At 45.8% G+C, this 20349-nt stretch overlaps 1 protein-coding gene across 1 annotated transcript in view; it reads right to left on the bottom strand.

Moving 5' to 3' along the window:
- Positions 1-20349, bottom strand: part of LEPR (leptin receptor) — a 943611-nt gene that overhangs the window by 140244 nt on the left and 783018 nt on the right. The window contains exon 10 of the mRNA XM_085602358.1: positions 18384-18583. Within this exon, the coding sequence (XP_085458484.1) occupies positions 18384-18583 (200 nt within the window). The remainder of the gene's footprint in view (positions 1-18383; positions 18584-20349) is intronic.

The raw sequence follows: 20349 nt of genomic DNA on the forward strand, positions 1-20349 counted from the left end.
ATGATATCTGCAAGTTCTGCATACTCAGCCCAGGTGATTAATAGGCCGACAATTGCGAATTGTCTCAGATCAGTGAGTGATCTGTGTTTTAGCTTCTGTATCAGAGGCCCTGCTTGTACATGCTGCTGTTAATAAAATACCAGGGTAAGAATCAATCATTAGTGCTTCTGTTGGGTATGCAAACATATTTTTACATTACCTGCCATTGGTTCTCCAGCTCTGGCAAATCTGAGTTTTATCCTCTTTACTCTGACTGGCTTTGTATTTTGTTTCTCTGCCTAATTTTAGGATTTTATCACTTATTAGTGTTTGACCTCCCTCTCCTTTGTTGGCCTATCGACAGGGTGTGCATTCGCCTTTTTACTGTATGTCTGTTGTCTCATACAATTTTTTTCACATTAATTATTATGATACATGCATAACATCAATATTACTTTAAATATTGGTATACCATTTAATCTTGTGTCCGTTTCTGTTAGTTTTAATGGTTTATTCATTTATTTACAGCCTATATGGATGTTTGTGGACTTCTCTGCCACTGTAGTAGAGATTTACATGCCAAAGGTTTGTGAATTGCAATTTGAACTACGTGAAGTACTGACGTTCTACTTTACACACTCCAAAATGCCTTTTCTAAATCAGGGCTCAAGAACACACCAGAGATATGCAAGCCGTTTCATGAGAATATTCAGTAACAGTATTAAAAGAGTGGCGTCCTGAAGTGCCTCCCACTTCAGCTCACATAGAGAGGATGTGTATGGAGGTATGGAGGGGACTGCACTGCCATGAAATGGCTTAATATCAGGCACTACATGCTCAACCTGTCGGTAGCTTGGACCAGAGCAGTCAGGCCTAATTTAGAGGCAATCAGTAAAGTGTTTGTGCAACACTTCAAACAATAATACAGTGTTAACACAATACAAAAGGACCCCACACCAATTTAAAGAAATGCAAATTATTGTTTAATAAGACCTAAACAACAAAAATGTAATCAGTAAAACCACAGTTATGCAGGTTTCAAAATTCCAGTTAAAACAGTGCCAAAATAAACAAAGCACCAAATGTGGATATTTGGTCGTGTCACAAATTCAGGCTGACCATGAGGAGCAGGGTCAGGCTTCAGGGTCCCAGTTAGGACCATTGCATAAAGTACCTTAAATCCTGGATTGCGGAGCCTTGCGAGGATCCGCATTGAAGATGCATAGCACAGCTCCTCTTAGAGTGGGGGTAGTAGCCCTATGGCTGCACTAGGTTGCAACCAAGAGGAGATCCCAGGTGATGAAGCATGCCACTTCGGTGAGTGATGGGATTCCATCCTTTTAAAAGGATTTTCACTGACTTCACTAGAAGGTCTTTCCTTTGTGCCAGTTGCTTTCAGAGCGCTCTTCAGGCTCAAATAGACCCATGGATTTTCTTGTTGTTTGCTAAGTTAAGTTTGAGGAATATATACATGCGCTGGTCTTAAAACGTTCCCTAAGACCCTCAACCCATCTTATTGTTTTTGTTGTTCACAATTGTTGAAGCCCTCTGTCCCAGAGGCTAAAGTCAGGAGGCCAGCCAACTAGCACTCTGAGGTGCTGGGTTCAACAGATGAAGGTTGAGTGCTTCTCACACGGGCAAGAGGGCAGCAGGTAGGAGGACAGCGTAGCAGGGCAGCAGTCCTTCAGAGCAGCATATAAATTGGCTGTGTCCTGCCTCAACACAAAAGGTGCTGATGCACCATGTGTCGTTCATTAGCTCACTTCGCCATTGCCGTGGTGAAGTTAGCTAAAGAATGTTGATGGATTCAAGCCATATCTGTGACTGGGGTGAGTGTCTGAAAAGTTTCAGCGCTCTGTCCATCATCTCCTTGTGTTTGATTTGTTCGCCCTAAGTTGGCAGGTTATGCCCAGTTGGCGGGGTATGCCCAGATGTGGGTCTCTTGCTCACTTTGCCACTGGATTCAAGCTAGCCTGGCTGATGAGGGGTGTTACCCTAAAACCAGTCCCGGGATGCTTTTTTCTGGTTCAGGGAAGACCTGGCTTGGCAGTTTGGGCTGGACTGTTCCCATGAGGCCCAGGGTCAAGACTGATTTGAATATAGCTGGGTCTGAACTGAGGTGGCGAAGTGAGCTAAAAAGCGATAATGGATTCAACCCAGATCTGTGACTGGGGGTGAGTGTCTGACAAGTTTCAGCGCTCCGTCCATCATCTCCTTGTGTTTGCTTTGTTCACCATAAGTTTGCAGGGTATGCCAAGACGTGGGTCCCTTGATCACTTTACCACTGGATTCATGCTAGCCTGGCTGATGAGGGGTGATACGCCGAAACCGGTCCCAGGATGCTTGTTTCCGGTTCAGGGAAGACCTGGCTTGGCAGTTCGGGCTGGACTGTTCCTATAAGGCACAGCGTCAAGACATATTTGCATATAGCTGGGTCTGAACTGAGGTGGTGAAGTAATTTAAACAACGATGATTGATTCAACCCAGATCTGTGACTGGGGGTGAGTGTCTGAAAAGTTTCAGCACTCCGCCCATCATCTCCTTGTGTGTGCAAAGTACATTAAATATGCCAATTGGGTATAAGCTAATTCTACCATGTTTTAAGAAATGAGTGCATGCACTTTATCATTCCTTAGCAGTGGTAAGGTCTGCAGACTTCTAAGGCTAGCAAAACAAGATCAGCAGATATAAGGGGAGGAAGGCAAAAGATTTGGGTGTCTGCAGCACTCATTCCAATATAAGCAAAATTGGAGATTTAAAAATGGCGTTGCATCAGAAAAACGGTCGCAAGAAGAGCGAGGCGTAAATTTTCTTATTGTTGCGTTGCTTTCCAGCTCCCAGCAACAGAAACAAACTCCAGAGGCCCTACACAGTCACAGGCACTTCTTGTCAGGCCAGAACTCCCAGCAAGGAAGTTCAGGGGAGCTGGTGGTGATGTCTTTGTGTTCCTGAGACTTCAAAACAGGAGGCAAGCTTTACTCAAGCCCTTGGAGATTTTTCTCAAGCTGGGGACACAGCACACAGCAAAGTCCTTCTCCTTTCCTTGGCAGAAACAGCAACTGCAGTCCAACCCCAGACACACAGCAAGTGCAGTACTTCTCTTCAGTTTCTCCAGCTCTTCTCCTTGGCAAAGGTTCCTCTTGATTCCAGAAGTAGTCTAAAGGTCTTGGCCACTCTTTTTATACAGTAAATCTCTTTGTTCTCTCCTGGCCCAGGGATCTGAGCCCAGTCCAAACCAGTTCTGGGGACACTCACTTTGCAAGTGGAAAACAACCTCCATTGTCAGTGTGAGCCTTGGCTCCAGACACACCACAGGGGGGTGGAGCCATCATTGTGGAAGCTAGACACAGCCCTATTAAGGTGCAGGTGCTACTCCTTCCACCACTCCAAATGCTGATCAGGCCTATTCAGTTTAGCGCTGACTCATCCAGACTCTCTGGAGCCACTGCACCTCCCCAGACCCTGTCACTCTACAGCCAGACAGTCAAACCACATCCTAGCAGAGGCACACTGGATGGTTAGGCAAGAAAATACCTACTTTCTAAAAGTGGTATTTTCAAACAGAGAATATACAAATCACCCTCACTAAAAGATGCATCTCAACATTCTGAGTTCCGGCATGCCTAACTTTATTTTCCTAAACGGTTCCGAAATTGCCAGTAATTCACTATCTGGACATGCCACACACATCAGGGCATGTCCTACCTTTCACATACACAGGGGTACCTTGGGTCTTCCTCAGGGGTGACTGAAATGTATGAAAAGGTGAAGGTTAGGGCCTGGCAAGCACATGCACTTGCCAAGTCGACATGGCAGTTAACAACTGTGCACAGACACTGCAGTGGCAGGTCTCAGTTACCGTTTCAGAACTACTCATGTGGGTGGCACAATCAGTGCTCCAGGCCAACTAGTAGTATTTGATTTACCAGCCCCGGCACACTCAGTGCACCTTACTAGGGACTGGCCAGTAAATCAAATATGCCACTCTGGGAGAACCAAGCATAATAACAATTTACACAGAGAGCATATGCACTTTAGCACTGATCAGCAGTGGTAAAGTGACTAGAGTCCTAAAACCAACAACAGCAGGTCAGGAAAAAAATAGGAGGAAGAAGCAAAATGTTTGGGGATAACCCTGCAGAAAAGGCCAAGTCCAACAGGACACTACTGCCTTGACTTCATAGACCGACATAGAAGCTTAATTTTCAAATCTGCTTCCCCACCATCTCTTTTGCTGATATTGCTATCATTTGTGGTATATATTTCATTTGTTGCATTACCTGTAATTTTAGCTGGGACTGTGGTCAGTACACCCCACATAATGTACATAACACAAAAACACCACAGGCCCTAATAAAAAAAACATTTATGATTATGTGAAGTAATACTAGTAGTACAATTGGACTACTTCCCATACTCACACATGGAATTCACATAGGTACAATTGTGGGTCTATGCCTATCTCTTATGTGCGAACATCTCAGCCACAAGTGCATAGAGCTCTGAGCATATAGTCCAATATCATTGGTGTAAATGTGGGAGGAGGAGGAAGAAAGGAGAGGCACAGGAAGAACATGTCAAACAAGAATATACCTAGAAAAGTGTAAATCAGTTTCAAGTCACTAAAGTTACACCCTTATCTACTGCATTAGTATTTCAGGCCAAAGCAAGCTAAAATCCACTCCAGCGAGTCTTGGAGTAGGTCACACACCTCACATGCCCACTCACAGGTACTGCAAAAAAATCAATGGGGTTAGGTAATACGACTACTAGCACATACCTCAACAGCCAGGAAAAATAAAGACACTCAAAGGAAAAATAGTCATATAATACATCGCGTCCATTACATTGTACAAATGTAAAAAATATATAAAAATAAAAGAAATATTAGTGATATAAGCAATGCCCATATAACAGTAAACATTGTAGACACATATTGAAATATTATTAAAATGTAAAACTAATTTTACAAACTAAAATAAATAAAATAAAATGTATGTAACAAAGTGTCATATAACTGTATACAAATTACATTATGTATATGTAAAATAACAGATGCATAAACATGGAAATATAAAATTATGTGACTGGTTAATGGATTTAAAAAATATGAGTTATTAAACTACTTATCACACATTCAAAGACACAACATACACATTACAAGTTCAAACACATACACGACTACACACAAGGAAACACACTCAACTGTAGCTAGTGTCTTAATCCCAAAGTCTCACAACACAAGGGGAAGAGTGCAGTGCCCATGGGGTGGGTGGCATTTATGTGCTAGTACAGATCAAAAAAATGGAGGGAGGAAGAAGCAGAGGTTCATTCAGCTTCCAAGAGGTACTGGTTATCTATCAGAAAGGGGGGTAATGAACCACATTAGTGTCAATACCAGAGTGTAAGAACTTTTTGTCTCAGAGACCCTCAACCACACATTCACAGACTGCGGTGTTTGAAATATCTGCTTAGGGTGGTTTGGTGAATAGCGTCATCATTGGGTCTTGTCACTTTAGTGTCCCATTCTACAAGTGACATCAAAATCTCCAACAGGAGGAAGACTGTCTGGATGTTTACAGTGGTGAGTGAATTAAAATGATCTCCTATCCTTTAGGTGAACCTTTATTCTTGTAAAAGAGTAGGACAGGGATAAGTCTAAAATCAAAAGTGGTGCTAGTGGATGAGTCACTGGTCCACAACACCTAGTGGTCGGGTTGACATGTTTCAGCCTGGAACAGTGCCTACAGTTCTATGGCCTTCATCAGGACCAAATAAATATATATGGAGGCCTTATACTTCAGGGCTTCCAGGACAGTGTGTTATTAATTAGTGGAAGCCTCACCCTTCTTCATCAGTGAACACACTTTGCTCCAGGTGGTTATAGGTATGGTCTTTAGGCCTATAACTGTGAGAGAAACAAAGAAAAATGTAATGCATGATAGAACTAACCTTTCCAATTTCCCAATTCACCCAGTGTGACACTGAAAAAACTGTGGGCAGTTAACGGCCTAAAACGTTCTGAGACTCTGGTATTGAGACTAATGTGGTATTTATGTGCTCCCAGTAGAAACATTTGACAGATGTGTATTATTTACCTCATCTGGAGTCTGTTTCCGTATTATTTTCAACTGGTAGTGCCAGAATTTATTAATGAAGATCTCCATTTACATCATATAGAACTACATTTGGCAAATTTACACCTAAAACATACTGGTAAAGTTAGTTGTAATAACTCTATGGTCGTATTTTGAATTGTATGTGTCCGATCCCCTGATGGCAGGGTGTGGGTACATGTACTCTTATTAGTTACTAGGCATAAATACAGTGGTGCTAGAAAAATTTTCAGAAAGGGGTGCTGCCACCAGTCTTACATACCTGAAGTAATAGTAATAGGGAATGTGAAAAATCCAAGTGTTTCAAAAAGAACAAATATAGTAAATAAGCAACACCCATTCGGTAGAGTACTAAAGGTCTGGTATGTGATTTGGAGGACACTGGCCACAAAATTAGCATTGCCATGAGTTTTTGCAGATACAACTATGTAGCACACAAATGATAATGTGTGGAAATAGAGTTTGGCACATATTGATCATGGCCAAATCCCCAAGTAATGTGTCTCGATGTATTTTTTACTTTCATCCTTGTAAAATCTTTGTTTGCCTCACACGTTACAATTACAAACCAGTTGTGCTTCATTTGTGCTTTCCTAACTACGGAAATATTTTGAAATATTTGTAAAGTTAATTTACAGGTATTTAAATGTTGCTGTGTGTTAGAAAAAGCTGACAGCCTTCCTTTTGTACACTCTGTACCACAGCAAGATTGTCAGATAGTTCACTATGAAAAATTCTCTCACTTGGCAGTCAGAGAAAGAAAAGCAAACACCAATCTAAAATGCTAAAAAAACTAAGGGGGCAATTTGGCCAGAAGACATTGTGTGACATTTGATATCTTTGAACATACAGCAACCATGACAAGACAAGATCCTAATTTTAAAGGCATCTTCATTGCACATTTACCTTCTGAAATCTATCATGATTATTGTGGAGGAAGGAGGATGGCTAAATCAGTAACCCGAGGATACTGAAAGGAATGTCAGAGGGGATCACTGAGCAGCAACCACTGGAGGCACACCCTACAGAATGGTCTCCATCCAGGAAGCAATTTATTTGAAAATAACTGCTTTAAGGGCAACGGTTTGGTATAGCTCCTTGAGGTTAGTTCATGTGGTACTCATTAAATCTGTTTATGATTTAGTAATTAAAGAAGAATATACACTCAGTCACTAGATACCTGTATATATATTGAAATCATTGCACTACCCTGCTCTTGGCATGCATTGTATGTTTGGAAAGGTTAAGTATTTGGTCTCTGTCATGGACTGCTGTAGTTAGTTCATTCTTCATGGTGGCTTTGTCTGCTCCTTCAATTTTAATATCCATGTATGATGCAATTCCAGATTCCACCTGTTCCCCCTTACTGTGAGGACTTTCTGATTATCCAGTTCCCCACCTGCTTGCCTGTGCCACTTTTGTATTCCCAGTAACTCCTCTTTTGTCTCACGCTTCATATCATGCCATATTTGTTGTTTCCACACAGTACTTTTTAGGTTAAAGCCAACCAGGCAGCGCAGGTGCTGTCTGTTTTGGTAACAACATCTCGGGGACATTTGAAAATCTTCCCCTGGGAATGCATTCCACCCATTGCCTACCATTGGCTTTGTGGTTTGTGACTCAAAGTTGTTTGCTTTTTTTTGCTGGCTTTATTTGTTTTAGGCGGTCCAGCTTGAGTGTGTCCCTTCTGTGGCCCATACCTTATTTACAGTATCCTTCTGAGTGCTCCCTTTCTGTAAACAGGCCTTTAAATCTTGTTCTTATCTTATCACATTTGCTGTGCATTCAGAGACATAGGTCAGATGTCAGGCTCTGTCTTCCAGGGAGCTTTGTGTTTACTTTTGTTTCTTTGATTCAAATTGAGAGGATGTATGTGACAATTATCTTGGCAACTGGATTGTGCTGGAGGAAGGCTGTGTGATGTTATTTTTTTTCAAGCACACAACAAAATTAAATGCCTGTAAATAAACTGTGCAGATATTTCAGAATATATCAGAATTAGGAAAGCACAAATGAAGCACATTTTTAGTTAATTTGGAAGTGTGGTAGAAGCAAATATTTTAATATGATCAAAACAAATCAATATACTAGGTGCTTACTTTTCCACATATTATCATTTGTGCGCTGTATACTTTTATCAGTAAAACTGTAAAACAGTGAAAATGTAATGGGCAATTAAAAAGATGATGTGTTGTCTGGCATGGCAGTGCGCTACCACACTATGCATACTCCACTTTACCCCACTCCACCCTACTCTGCACCACTCCTTGCCACTCTGCACCACTCCACACTGTACCTCTGCATTCTACATGGCACCAGTACACTCTACAACACTACACTCTATGCCTCTCTACTCTACACCACTCTACTCTATGCCAATGGACTCTACCCCACTATACTCTAGTATGCACCACTACATTCTTCACTACTGTACTCTACACCACTCCACTATACTCTGCACCACTCCACTCCACTCTACGCCACTCCACTCTACTTTTAAACAATCTACTCTATGCCACTGCACTCTACTCTGCACCACTCCCCTCTACTCTACAGCACTGCACTCTACGTCACTGCAATCTATGCTGCACCACTCCACTCTGTGCCACTCTACTCTGAATCACTTTACTCTACGCTGCTGCACCCTACTCAAACCACTGCACTCTATGTCTATGCACTCTACACCACTTTATACAGAACTAATGCACTCTACTTCACTGCACTCTATTCCACTGCACTCTACACCACTCTTCTCTATGCCACTCTACCCCAATGCACTCTACTCCAAAGCACTCTATGCTACTGTACTCTGCATCATTCCACTCTACTCTACCCAACTCCACTGTATGCCACTTCACTCTATGCAACTCTACTCTGCAATGCTAACTCAACGTCACTCTACTCTTTGCCACTGCACTCTACTCTGCACCACTCTAATCCATGTCAATATACTGCACTCTGTGTTAATGCACTGTGCACCACTACACTCTACGCCACTCTATTCAGCATTGCTCCACTCTATGCCTCTGCACTCTATGCAAATACACTACAAACCACTCGACTGCACTCTATGACACTGCACTCTAACACACTCTACTCTATAGCACTGCATGCTACACCACTTCACTCCACTCTGAAACAATCTAGTCTATGCCACTGCAATCTACCCTCTGCCACTCCACTCCACTCTACTCTGCATCACTCTACTGTATGCCACTGCGCTCTATGCTAATGTACTCTACACCAATTTTCAAAAAAGTGAGTACATTCTACACCACTGCACCCTCTATACTCTGCTCTGCACAATGAACTCTCTGCCACTGTTCTCTATGCCATTTCACTCTGCACCAATCTACTCTACGCCTCTACTCTACGCCACTACACTCTATATCAATGCACTTTATGACATTCTACACAACTTCTCTTTATGCCTCTCTACTCTATGGCCACTGCACGCTATGCCACTGCACTCCACTCTGCACCACTCTTCTCTACACAACTCTAAAGCACTAAATGCCAACGCACTCTATGCCGCTCCATTCTATGCCACTGTACTCTACACCAATCCACTCTACACCACTCTAATCTACTGTGCACCACTGCACTCCATGATACTGCACTCTACGTCACTTCACTTTGTGCCTCTCTACTCTACTCTGCATCACTCTACTCTATGCCAATACACTCTACCCCACTCTACTATGCACCACTGCTCTCTTCCGCACTGCATTGTACACCACTCCATTCTAGGCCACTTCACTCTACTCTGCAACACCTCACTCTATGCCAGTGCACTCTATGCCACTACTCTATATGCCACTGCACACTACCCTGCACCACTCTACTCTACCCTGCACCACTCTACTCTATGCCACTTCACTCTACTCTAAAATAATCTACTCTATACCACTTCACTTTATGCTACTGCATTCTATGCCATTTCAGTGTACCCTACACCACTCCACTCTACCGTGCACCACTCCAGTCTACTGTGCACCACTTCACTCTATGCTACTTCACTCCACTCTGCGCTACTTTACTCTGCCCCACTCCACTTTGTACCACTCCACTCTGTGCCACTGCACTCTATTCAACTGCAATCTAAGCTGCACCACTCCTCTCTGCACCACTCTACTTTGCACTACTCTACACCACTGCACTCTACTCTAACCACTTCACTCTATTCCAATGCACTCTACACCACTTTACTTAAATCCAATGCACTCTACGCCACTGCACTCTACTGCAATCTACTCTGCACTACCGGACTCTACACCACCATACTCTACTCTGCAACACTATATGCCACTGCACCCTACCAGGGGTGTGTGTAAAAATCATTTCCTCCAGCAGAGTTCGAGGTGTTGTGCCCACTCCGCCCACAGATTGGAGAGCAGAGTTCTAGAAATACTCTGCCAACTGCCGCAAGACTTCTCGGTGCAAGTGGTCACGTCAGGTTGCTACCGCTTCCATTGAGAAAGCTGCTGCTTGCGTTGGGAAAGCTGCTGCTTGTGTTGAGAAAGCTGCTGTTTGAGTACAAAATCTACTCAAGCAGTACAAAGAAGCAGCGCCCTCTGGCATGCTGCATGGTGCAGTTTGTGCTGGTTTTACAGTGTTGGACAAGCTCCCGTGCTAAAGATGAGCGCTAGCAGTGCGATATACAGATTTCTGCCACTAGCAGAACTCAACGGAATCTCAGAGAGTTTTTAGGTGACTCAGCGGTATTCCCAGATCAAAACTATGTAAGTACTGTCCACCCCTTCACTCTACACCATTGTGCTGTATGTCACTGCATTCTATGCCACTCTGTTCTACTCTGCACCACTGTACTCTGTGCCACTGCTCTCTATGCCACTCTACTCTGTACCACTCTGCTCCACTGCAATCCATGTGAATGACCACTAAACCACTCTACTATACACCATTGCACTCTACAACAGTCTACCCTGTGACACTTCACTCTCTGCCACTGCACTCTACAACACTCCACTCCATGCTACTCTATGCCAATGCACCCCACATCACTACACTTTGCGCCACTCTACTCTACTCTTCACCACTTTACTCTACCCCACTTTACTACACACCACTCTACTCTGCAACACTCTACTCCTCTCTATGCAACGCCATCCATGCCACTCCACTCTGCTTTACGCCACTCCATGCTACTCTATGCCACTCCACTCAACAACACTCTACTTCACTCTGATGACATTCTACTCCACTATATGTCACGCAATGCTACAACACTTTACTACACTCTATGCCCTTCCACTCTGCAACACCGTACTCCCTCCACGACACTCCACAACACTCTATGCCACTACATGACACTCTACTTCACTCTACTCAACGCCACTCAACTTTACTCAGCCCTGCACCACTCCACACCACTCTACGACTCTCTATTCAATCCCATAACACTTCACTCTACTCCACAAAACTCTCCTTTATGCACTAACTTTTAGCCATGCTGAACAGCAGCCACTCTGGTGTACAACATAGCTAAAAAAAATTGGCAAAGCCAATAGCTCTTGCATAGGCGAGACCTATCGGCTTGGCCAATGCTTGTTTGTAAGTGCCCTTGCATTGACTTTTTCCCAGTCTGCCATTCCTGGGTGCAGCTCTGTTGCCATGTGCAATTTTCACAATTACTGAAAACATTTGTTTTAGTTTATTCACATCACCAATGTAGATCAGTGAATTTCAGTATTCATTCCATGGAATCAATGGATCCCAGTTCTTGGTCCCTGAATGGTCTTCTCTCTCCTGGTTCCCACCCAGACTGTGCCATTTTTTATCCTGGACACTTGGGTGGAGTCGCTGTCAGTAGGCTCTCTTCCAAACTTTCGGCGGGTCCCTGTTTTTATTTTATATTTTTAATCATGACAGTTTTCTATTTAGCACGTGCATTTGCGCTGCACACAGTGAGACATTGTGGCATATTCTCAAGAATGTGTGATAACCATCGCAAAGGTAACTTGGCGCAACCTCCAACATCACAGTCTATCGCGGGAAATTTACGCCGTGTTAACCAAGTATTCAGAACATGGCAGTACCATGCGATAGTCACCAGATAACGCGTCAAATGGCCGCGTTAAAATCAATGCCACGCCGCAAAAATGCGAAACACGATCGCCAAAAAAGCTGTGATGAGGCCAATTGCAATACAAAAAGCATCAAAAACCAGCGGCAGGCCTGCAAATCCCAAGCGTCTGACGGGAAAATGCACTATAAAAGCAACAAAAACAACACACCAGAAAGAATCCAAAGCGCGTAGCAACATGGATGCACCCTGATCAAGCGCAGAGGTCAACGCGCACCCCACATGCCCCACAGACCACCAGCAAGGAATAACGGGTTCGGGGTAGGCCAAGAAGAAGAGGGAGAGGAAGATGGGAAGCAGTTCTCAGGAAAACAAGACCAGCGTCACGTAGGTGAGAGATCACTACCAGCAACTGATCCACAATCAGACTACCTTGAATGCAACCGGAGTGTCATGGAGGCCAATGAAGGAGGCCAAGAGGCGCTGGCATGACGTGAAAACCTAAACCAGGCCCAAAGCCGCTGCCAACAGGAAGGCAGCAACGGCGACAGGAGGAGGGAGTCCTGCGCCACAGGAGGAGCTGGAGGAAATGGAGGACAGTCATCAGTATGGAGACGGTGCAAGGCGGTGGGAGTACGGACACAGCTCGAGAGGACCTGACACAACAACAACAGGGTGAGTAACGAACAGGGACTGGGGGTACGGGGGGAAATGGGCACAATGGCACACATGCACAACGATATGTAGTACACTGCACCCCCATAATTTCCCAGGGTCATGTCCCCTATCCACGTGGCAGACTGCAGCACACACACATAGCAATCACAGCACATCCCATGACAATGTGGCACAAAGTGCAACACCGACACTGCAGAACAGGAGACACAACTGGGTCCGCCCATGTGCAGAAACAGGCCAATCACATTTGACAGAGCAGGGAACTGTGAGATGCATATGTACGGGTACAACCTCACATCAGTCATTTAGTCCAAATGTCCACTGTCCCCCCTCAAATTGCCAGCACCACCCAAACAGTCACAATGTACATTGTCACACAGTCTACAAGAACAATGCGCCAACATAAATGTCAGCACAACGTCAACATGCATCTCCCCTTCACATTGCAGAGGGCCCATCAACACCTCCAGCAGGTCGGACCAGAAAACCCCAAAGTGATGCTGGAGATGACCACCACACCTTCGACACCAACGCCCTACAACAGCCCATGGACATCCCACACAACCCACTACTAGGACCAGGGCGAACAAGCTACTTAGAGGAGAACCCAGCCCCTGCAACAGACCACACAGCATGAAGCACCCGCAAGCACGGCTGGCTCACAACACTTTACGACCCACACATGGCACCCCAATGCCAGGTGTCAGAATGCCAAAAGGAGATGGCCGAACAGGTGCGGGTGTGGTCCGAACCCATTGAAGGCGAACTAGAACACATACGTGGGTGTCCATTACCCTTCAGGGACCACCTACTCCCCACAAAGCAGACCCACACTGCCATAGAGACACATGCAGATGCACATTCTCAGTACAGAACCACGCCCAGTGGCACGCACATATCAGTCACACACCCATGTTGGCTCTGCGTATGATGGCCCAGTCCACTCCTCTTATGAATTGAGTCGGTGATAACAAAGCTACATGTCCAAGCTCTAACCCGCTGCCTGCGGTGACATGTCTGCCTCCGCTGCACACAGCACAATGTAATGTCGTAGGGCATAGGGCACTCATGCATACAACAAGACCAAAGGGACACACGCAAATATTATGTTGAACTGGCTACGGGCTTGTGCGCCCTGTATTGGCAGGGCCACATGTACAGTGACGCCTGTGCTGGATGTGTGTGGGGTGAGTGCAAGCCAGCCCTCAGGGAGTTGTTGATGCTGGCAACAAATACAACAGTGAGCTCTGTGAATACGGAAACAGACAACACCATCTATACAGGGACAACTGCGGAGCATCATGGAGGAATCTGGAGCAAGTCCAGAGGTCACACAATGAGCAAACAGAAGTGTTTGTGAGTTGCAGTGCGCTGAGTTTGGGGCACTAGAGCTGAGTGTGCTCATGTGAAGAAAATGTCTAGGATTCCTAATGCAGCTGCAGTGGGGGGGTCACACCTGCATCATCTCCTTCATCGTCGTCCCAGGTCTCCCACACTGCCTGAGGTGACATTGCTCCGTGAACTCTCCACAGCACATACCAAAAACAGTAATGGACGATGATTCGTGGTGCACAGTTAGTGGCACCTGGAGTGCTGAGCAGGAGACCAGGAAGAAGATAACATCTGTGACAGGTGTGAGCAACTCCGTCAGTCTGACAGGACAACCGTTTCGACACTGGCAGTTGGCAGTTGTAGTTGGTCCTGGCGGTGGTGGCGAGTGCCTCCTGCAGTGATGCAATGTCCGGGCTGGTTGGGACTCGATTTGATGTGTGAGCTCTGGTGGTCCGCAGTTGAGGCCAGAGGCAGCGGACAGCACAGGACCACAGACACATGGCGTTGATGACCCCAAGGCCATCGCTTCAGAGGCCATCCAATATCTCAGAAGAAGGGGTCCCTGACCAGCAAAGAGTTAGTGACCCGGATGCACAGCGGCCGGCACAGCACCCCGCCATGGGACGGTGACTTGCGGTCCACTGAGGTAGGGCCACGCAGACTGAGCGGGTCCTCGTCGATGTCGAAGGTGAATGTGGCGAGGGGTTGCGGGGTACAGTGGAAGGTGTCCTCCAGGGCATAATGCAGAGGGAAGAAGCTATCCGGAAGCAGCAAATGGAGGAGTGGAAAGTGACTGCCTTGTTGCCACCACCAATTCGGTATCATCTGCATGAGGATAAAAACTACCCCCTAGTTCATAGACTCAGACACCACCAATGTACGACCAGAGTGTTCATGACTGTCAGGGAACAGACTTAGTGGCACTGGGGCTGAGAGGGTATGCAGTCTGCGATGATACCGGTACTCTGATATGAACTCCGGCATTGCCAAAACAAGACTCTGTGACCTACTGGACCGCAGTGTAGGCCAGAGGCAGCGGTCAGCAGTGGGCCACAGCCACATGTCGTAGGCTCGCGATGCACAGAGTTAGTGACATCTGGGCAGTGCTCGATCACCTCCGTAACTATGATCCTTTTTTCCTCCCAAATGCAACGCGTCATCCTCTTACGCCTCTCCTTGCATGCAATGATTAGTACTCTGCCTTTGACTAATCGATGTTCAGTCCAAATTCTGTGACCTACTGGAGCGCAGCGTAGGTCGGGAGCAGTAGTCCGCATAGGCCCAGAGAATCTTGCGGCTGTGATGTAACACTAAGACCTGTTTGCACCAAATCGAAGGGTGTATAGTGACATTCACTCAGCCATGATTTATGTTCTCTGCCATGGTGCAATCAAGACTCAGTTACAAATGTGTGACTTACTTGTCCGTTGTGCATGCCGGTGGAGTAAGTCAGTGAGAAAGGAGTACTGCGGGCCTGTGTTGTGGAGGCCGTGATGGTCTGAGAAGGCTGCCAAGGTCGCAGGCCTCGGGCTTGGAGTCGGAGATTGCACCGGCACGTGGTGGGCCCTCTTCGACACACGCCTGTGTCAGTAGGTGGGCATTGAGGCCTGGGTGTGCAGGGGCTGGCAGGACTGGTTCGGGGCCCTCAGGCCCGGGGTGCAGCAGGCGCACAGGATCGCTGGCAACACCGCTCACAGCGTCGGCCTTGTGTCGGGGTGAGAGGCGCCACCCTGGCAGACACGTTGGGCATTCCGGAAGAGGACCACACCCAGAGTTACATGCCTTTTATTCAAACCCCTACGCTGGCCTGGCGTCCGCCGGGCCAGCACACTCCGCTCACGCTTACAGGGGGACGTCACAAGCTACATTTCTGCGATCTTCCCCATTGGCTGGGGTGACATGGTTGCGTCCACTGTCCACTACACTCCAAACACCAGCGGTGTGTGCCGACATGGATATGTGTGTGGTCTGCATACTGCAGTCTGGCCAGCACATACACGACACACTTGGCATTGTGTACATTCTCATTCATCAGTCCCTTGCCTCCTTCGCACATGTCTGGTCCCCACCTCTGCCAACATTCTGCTATTGTGTGTCCGAGGTGCCATGCCGTTGATGGCTCATGTGCAGGGCTGGCCCAGGTTCCCACAGTGAGTTGTGCTATCATGTCTGGTGGGTGTGCATGCTGTATGTGAGCTTGTGATGTGTGCATTTCCTGTGCTGTGTGTTGCATGATTGTGGAGTTGAGGTGTGTGGTGTGTGCATTTGGTATTGGCCAACGAGCAGTGCATTTCCGTGGGTGCAATCCTGGTGGTGCAGGTTGATGATGGACTGTCGGGAGGTGCAGGTATCATGCACACTGACAGGGTGGTTGGCGGCGGTGTTGGCGGAGATTCCACGGTGGTCCCATTGGTGGGATACGTGCGCTTTCTGTTGTGCTTATTGTGTGCAGTGTCGCCAGGGGCCACTAGTAGGACATGTGTGCAGTCAATTGCCCCCTGATACGTGGAGAAAGCCAGCTGTGGCATACACGTCTTGGTTGGTCTCGGGCTGTTCCTGCGCAGTGTGTGTGAAGTATAGATAGTGGGGTACCAAGCTGATGGTGTCATCCATGACCGTTGTGGGGGACTTAAATTGGCCTGGCTGTGTGACTCCTCCATCTCAGGCGGATGTAGGTTGGAGGGTAGCAGAGGCCAACATGATCAGCATGGCCAGCAGCTTTGTCTGTGGTGGGATGCTGGTTGTCTGCTGTGTTGGTACCGTCAACCTGTGGGCAATGGTGGTCAGGTTGCGGAGGAGTGTTGTCCCTTTGAGCATATAGTGGGCAATGACATTCTCTGGTGTTGGGTCTGTGAGGTTGGTGCATTTTCGGAGGGTCGCTGTCTTTGTCTGCGCTGCCTCAGTGTTGGTCCGGGGAGGGGGCGGTGGGTGTCCAGGGGTGTGGGGGTGGTCCGGGGGTGGCGGTGGGTGTTGGGGCCCTCTTGGGTGTCCGGCCCGCATGTTCAGTGGCTCCATGGCATCTGTTGGTCTTCAGGTGTGGCTGTGGGCTAGACTCCCTTTTATGGTGCAGGCTGCCATCCGACTTTACACCAGGTCAGAGCAGGTGTTCATTTCCTGCTGCTAACGTGCATTATCGCATGTTTCGTGGTCTTTTCACCGATCTGGCTGGTCGTTGAGAATTTTGTGGAGTGGTGTTTTTGTGGCTTTTTGCACAGGAATGCCTACTCTGCATCTCATTAGCGATAGTTGCCAGGGTCATCTGTGGTGATGTTTTTTGCGGCTGCTATCGCGGGTAAACTGGTGTTATGGGCTGTTAACACCAGCTTGTGAATGGGGTGATACATTTATCGCAACTTTGGCTGCGATGAAGTGCTGTTAACTCAGCGATAGCCCCTTGAGAATATGCCCCATTGTTTGCACAAGCACGTCTGATGTCATCATCGGCATACAATGCTAAGTAGATCTGCTGCAACACAAAGTTGAAGTGTTGGCACAACGCACTGCATCTGGGGTTTGCGCTTGCGTTGTCCAACACGTCTTTTTGTCAATCTAGTTCACACTGTCCTTGGAAAAGTGTTTATGAAAGAACCCTTGATCGAAGGAATCGAGGTGAAAGAGAGAGGAACATAAATGTGGGTTACTGCAGATCGAAAATATATTGATCCTAAATTATAATTGTTGTCCTTATTATTGATTTTTGTTTGTTTTTATGTTCACAGAGTTCAGAAAGCGCCCTAAAGTTCTAAAAATGCATGCCGGCAGAATATAACGCCAATAACTACAAATTTAACGAAAACATAGTTTGTGAAATACATGTTAAAAGGCTTTTTTAGTTGAGAGCATCAATGAGAAAGGAGACCCTATCTGATTACAGAATCAACCACGAGATGTGCTGCCTGTCGCTAGCCCATCTCTGACATGTAACATATTACACTGTCAACAGAGGCAGATCACTTTTCAGCACACCTTCCCCAATATGATAAAAAGCAACGGCATTGGGCTACATTTCTGGGAGGTCATTAACTCTGACCAAATCGCATCAATATATACAAACGAATGACTATATGCCACATGTTAAAAGGGAAATATCACACTTATCAAATACATAAGAGCAAATGTATGGATAATAAAAACCGATCTTGTTGAAGTATTAGAACCAATTTTTGTCGCTTTTTGCTAATCAAGTTAAGGAAACTGCAGGATTAAGTCTTGAATATCCATCGTGCACCTACCTACATCTCTTGGCATGACACAGATTGGTGCTGATGCAAGAGATCCCAAGGGATGCGTGATGTTTATCCACATTGTGTATGCACACACAGGATAGATGGGTTGAAAGATGCATTCATAGACATCATCACTACGCAACCAGCAATCTTCAGAGTCCGAAGTATTCTGAATGCTCGGTTGTTCAGGACAATAGATGCTGCTCCTTCAAAAAAAAAAGAAATGAGGGTTAATTTCCATTTCCAATTGAGCAAGTTGAATTTAAAGAGTGAAAAAGTTATTTTACGTTGACATATATTACATACATTTTTTTACATTTTTGTCTTAGAGTTCAGCATTTTGACTTTTGATTTAAAGCACACACATTACTGCGGTAAATACGTGAAATTAATCAGGCATAGAATAGTTTCCAAGAGTACGTAAAATGTTTGCAAGAAAGGTTTTCGAACAGCGATAGAAATCATGCATCAAGCCCTGAAAAACTAGATCGTCAAAGCCATATTACAGGGGAGCCAGAATTTCCTAAATAAAGCATTTCATTGCATGTTTATTTACTGCTTATAAATGAGAAGAATAGGCACTACAGAGAGAAGAAATATATCAGGATATGTTTTTTTGGATAAATCAAGCACCTCTCTGTAGTGTATTTGACGCTGACGCAGGTGCTGCCTGTTGACAGTGGTTCAACAGCCTGCGTGTCTCGACGATGATATTCTGCGCTGCTCAGCGATGAAGCATTGCATTACCTTCAGCAGAGCTCATAAACTACGCAGGACACCCTTTGCGCAGCTGAACAACAACGCAGTAGCCTCTCAGCCTTGACAAAAGCTCCATCTGAGGTATATCTTCAGCCGTACCTGTCTGGGTCCTGTAGCTGCCCTACTGTCAAAGGCGGTCAGCCTGAACTTTGGATTTGCACCGGTCTTTTGTGACCCCAAATTACCTTTTGACCTCTAGTAACTTTTAAGCACTATTTTTGATTTCATCTTTATAAATTCATATCCCAACTTCTACTGATTGGAGTTTTGCCATTGTGGTCTCATTTTGCTCGGATAAATATTCTCTATTTTTCTAAACCTGTGTGGACTCTATTTGTGGGGTATTCCTTGTGCTACTGTGTGTGTGTGTGTTGCACAAATACTTTACGCATTGCCTTTGTAGATAAGCTTGTCTGCTCTGTGACAAGATACCAGAGGGTGAGCACAGGTTATCTTACTGTGTATCTAGTTTACACTGACTAGAGTAGTGGTTCCTGCCTGGCATGGGTGCATACCTGGGCCAACCAGGAAAACCACTTCTAACAAGCCTGACTACTAGTACTCTTCCATTACTGTGACATGTGGTATTCACCCGCTATCACACAATTTATATTGATAATCATTTGTTGCAGGGATTCTGCACTAATACAGAACTATGCGCAGGATTATAGGACCTTGGTGTATAGGGACTGAGTCTTTCTACCACCTTAGTACCCACGAGCCCAGGACGGACGAGCTATAGTGTCTCACCTGCTCTCCAACTCACTCACAGAGAAACAAATGATTAGACACCCCAGAACACAACACTCTCAGAACTTTCAGGAGTCGCTGTAACAAGTCACACCCTTTTGCTAGCACTCTTGTACTTTTTATAATAAGATCTGACAGAGACATGAAACAGTTCAAAATATTTATTTTAACTAACGTGCCCTAACATGCAGTATACATGCCACGACAAGCAGGAAAATGCATAGTACAAATATAGTCAGCATTACAGCTAATCCATAAATCATGAAGAGAGATGTCATCATGGAAAGACAATAGAGCCAAACCTCCCTCTCCTTGCTACGAGGCAATATTATTATTATCATATATCAGAAGATCTCTGGGCATTGTCATCAGACCTCATACCTTAGCCTACAGATGGTAGATCTACATCCTAGGTGCTGTCTCACTCTTCTCCCTGGAAAGGTCCCTCTCCAAGTGTGTGTCA

This window comes from Triturus cristatus, chromosome 4_2 (assembly GCF_964204655.1).
Source record: "Triturus cristatus chromosome 4_2, aTriCri1.1, whole genome shotgun sequence".
NCBI lineage: Eukaryota > Metazoa > Chordata > Amphibia > Caudata > Salamandridae > Triturus > Triturus cristatus.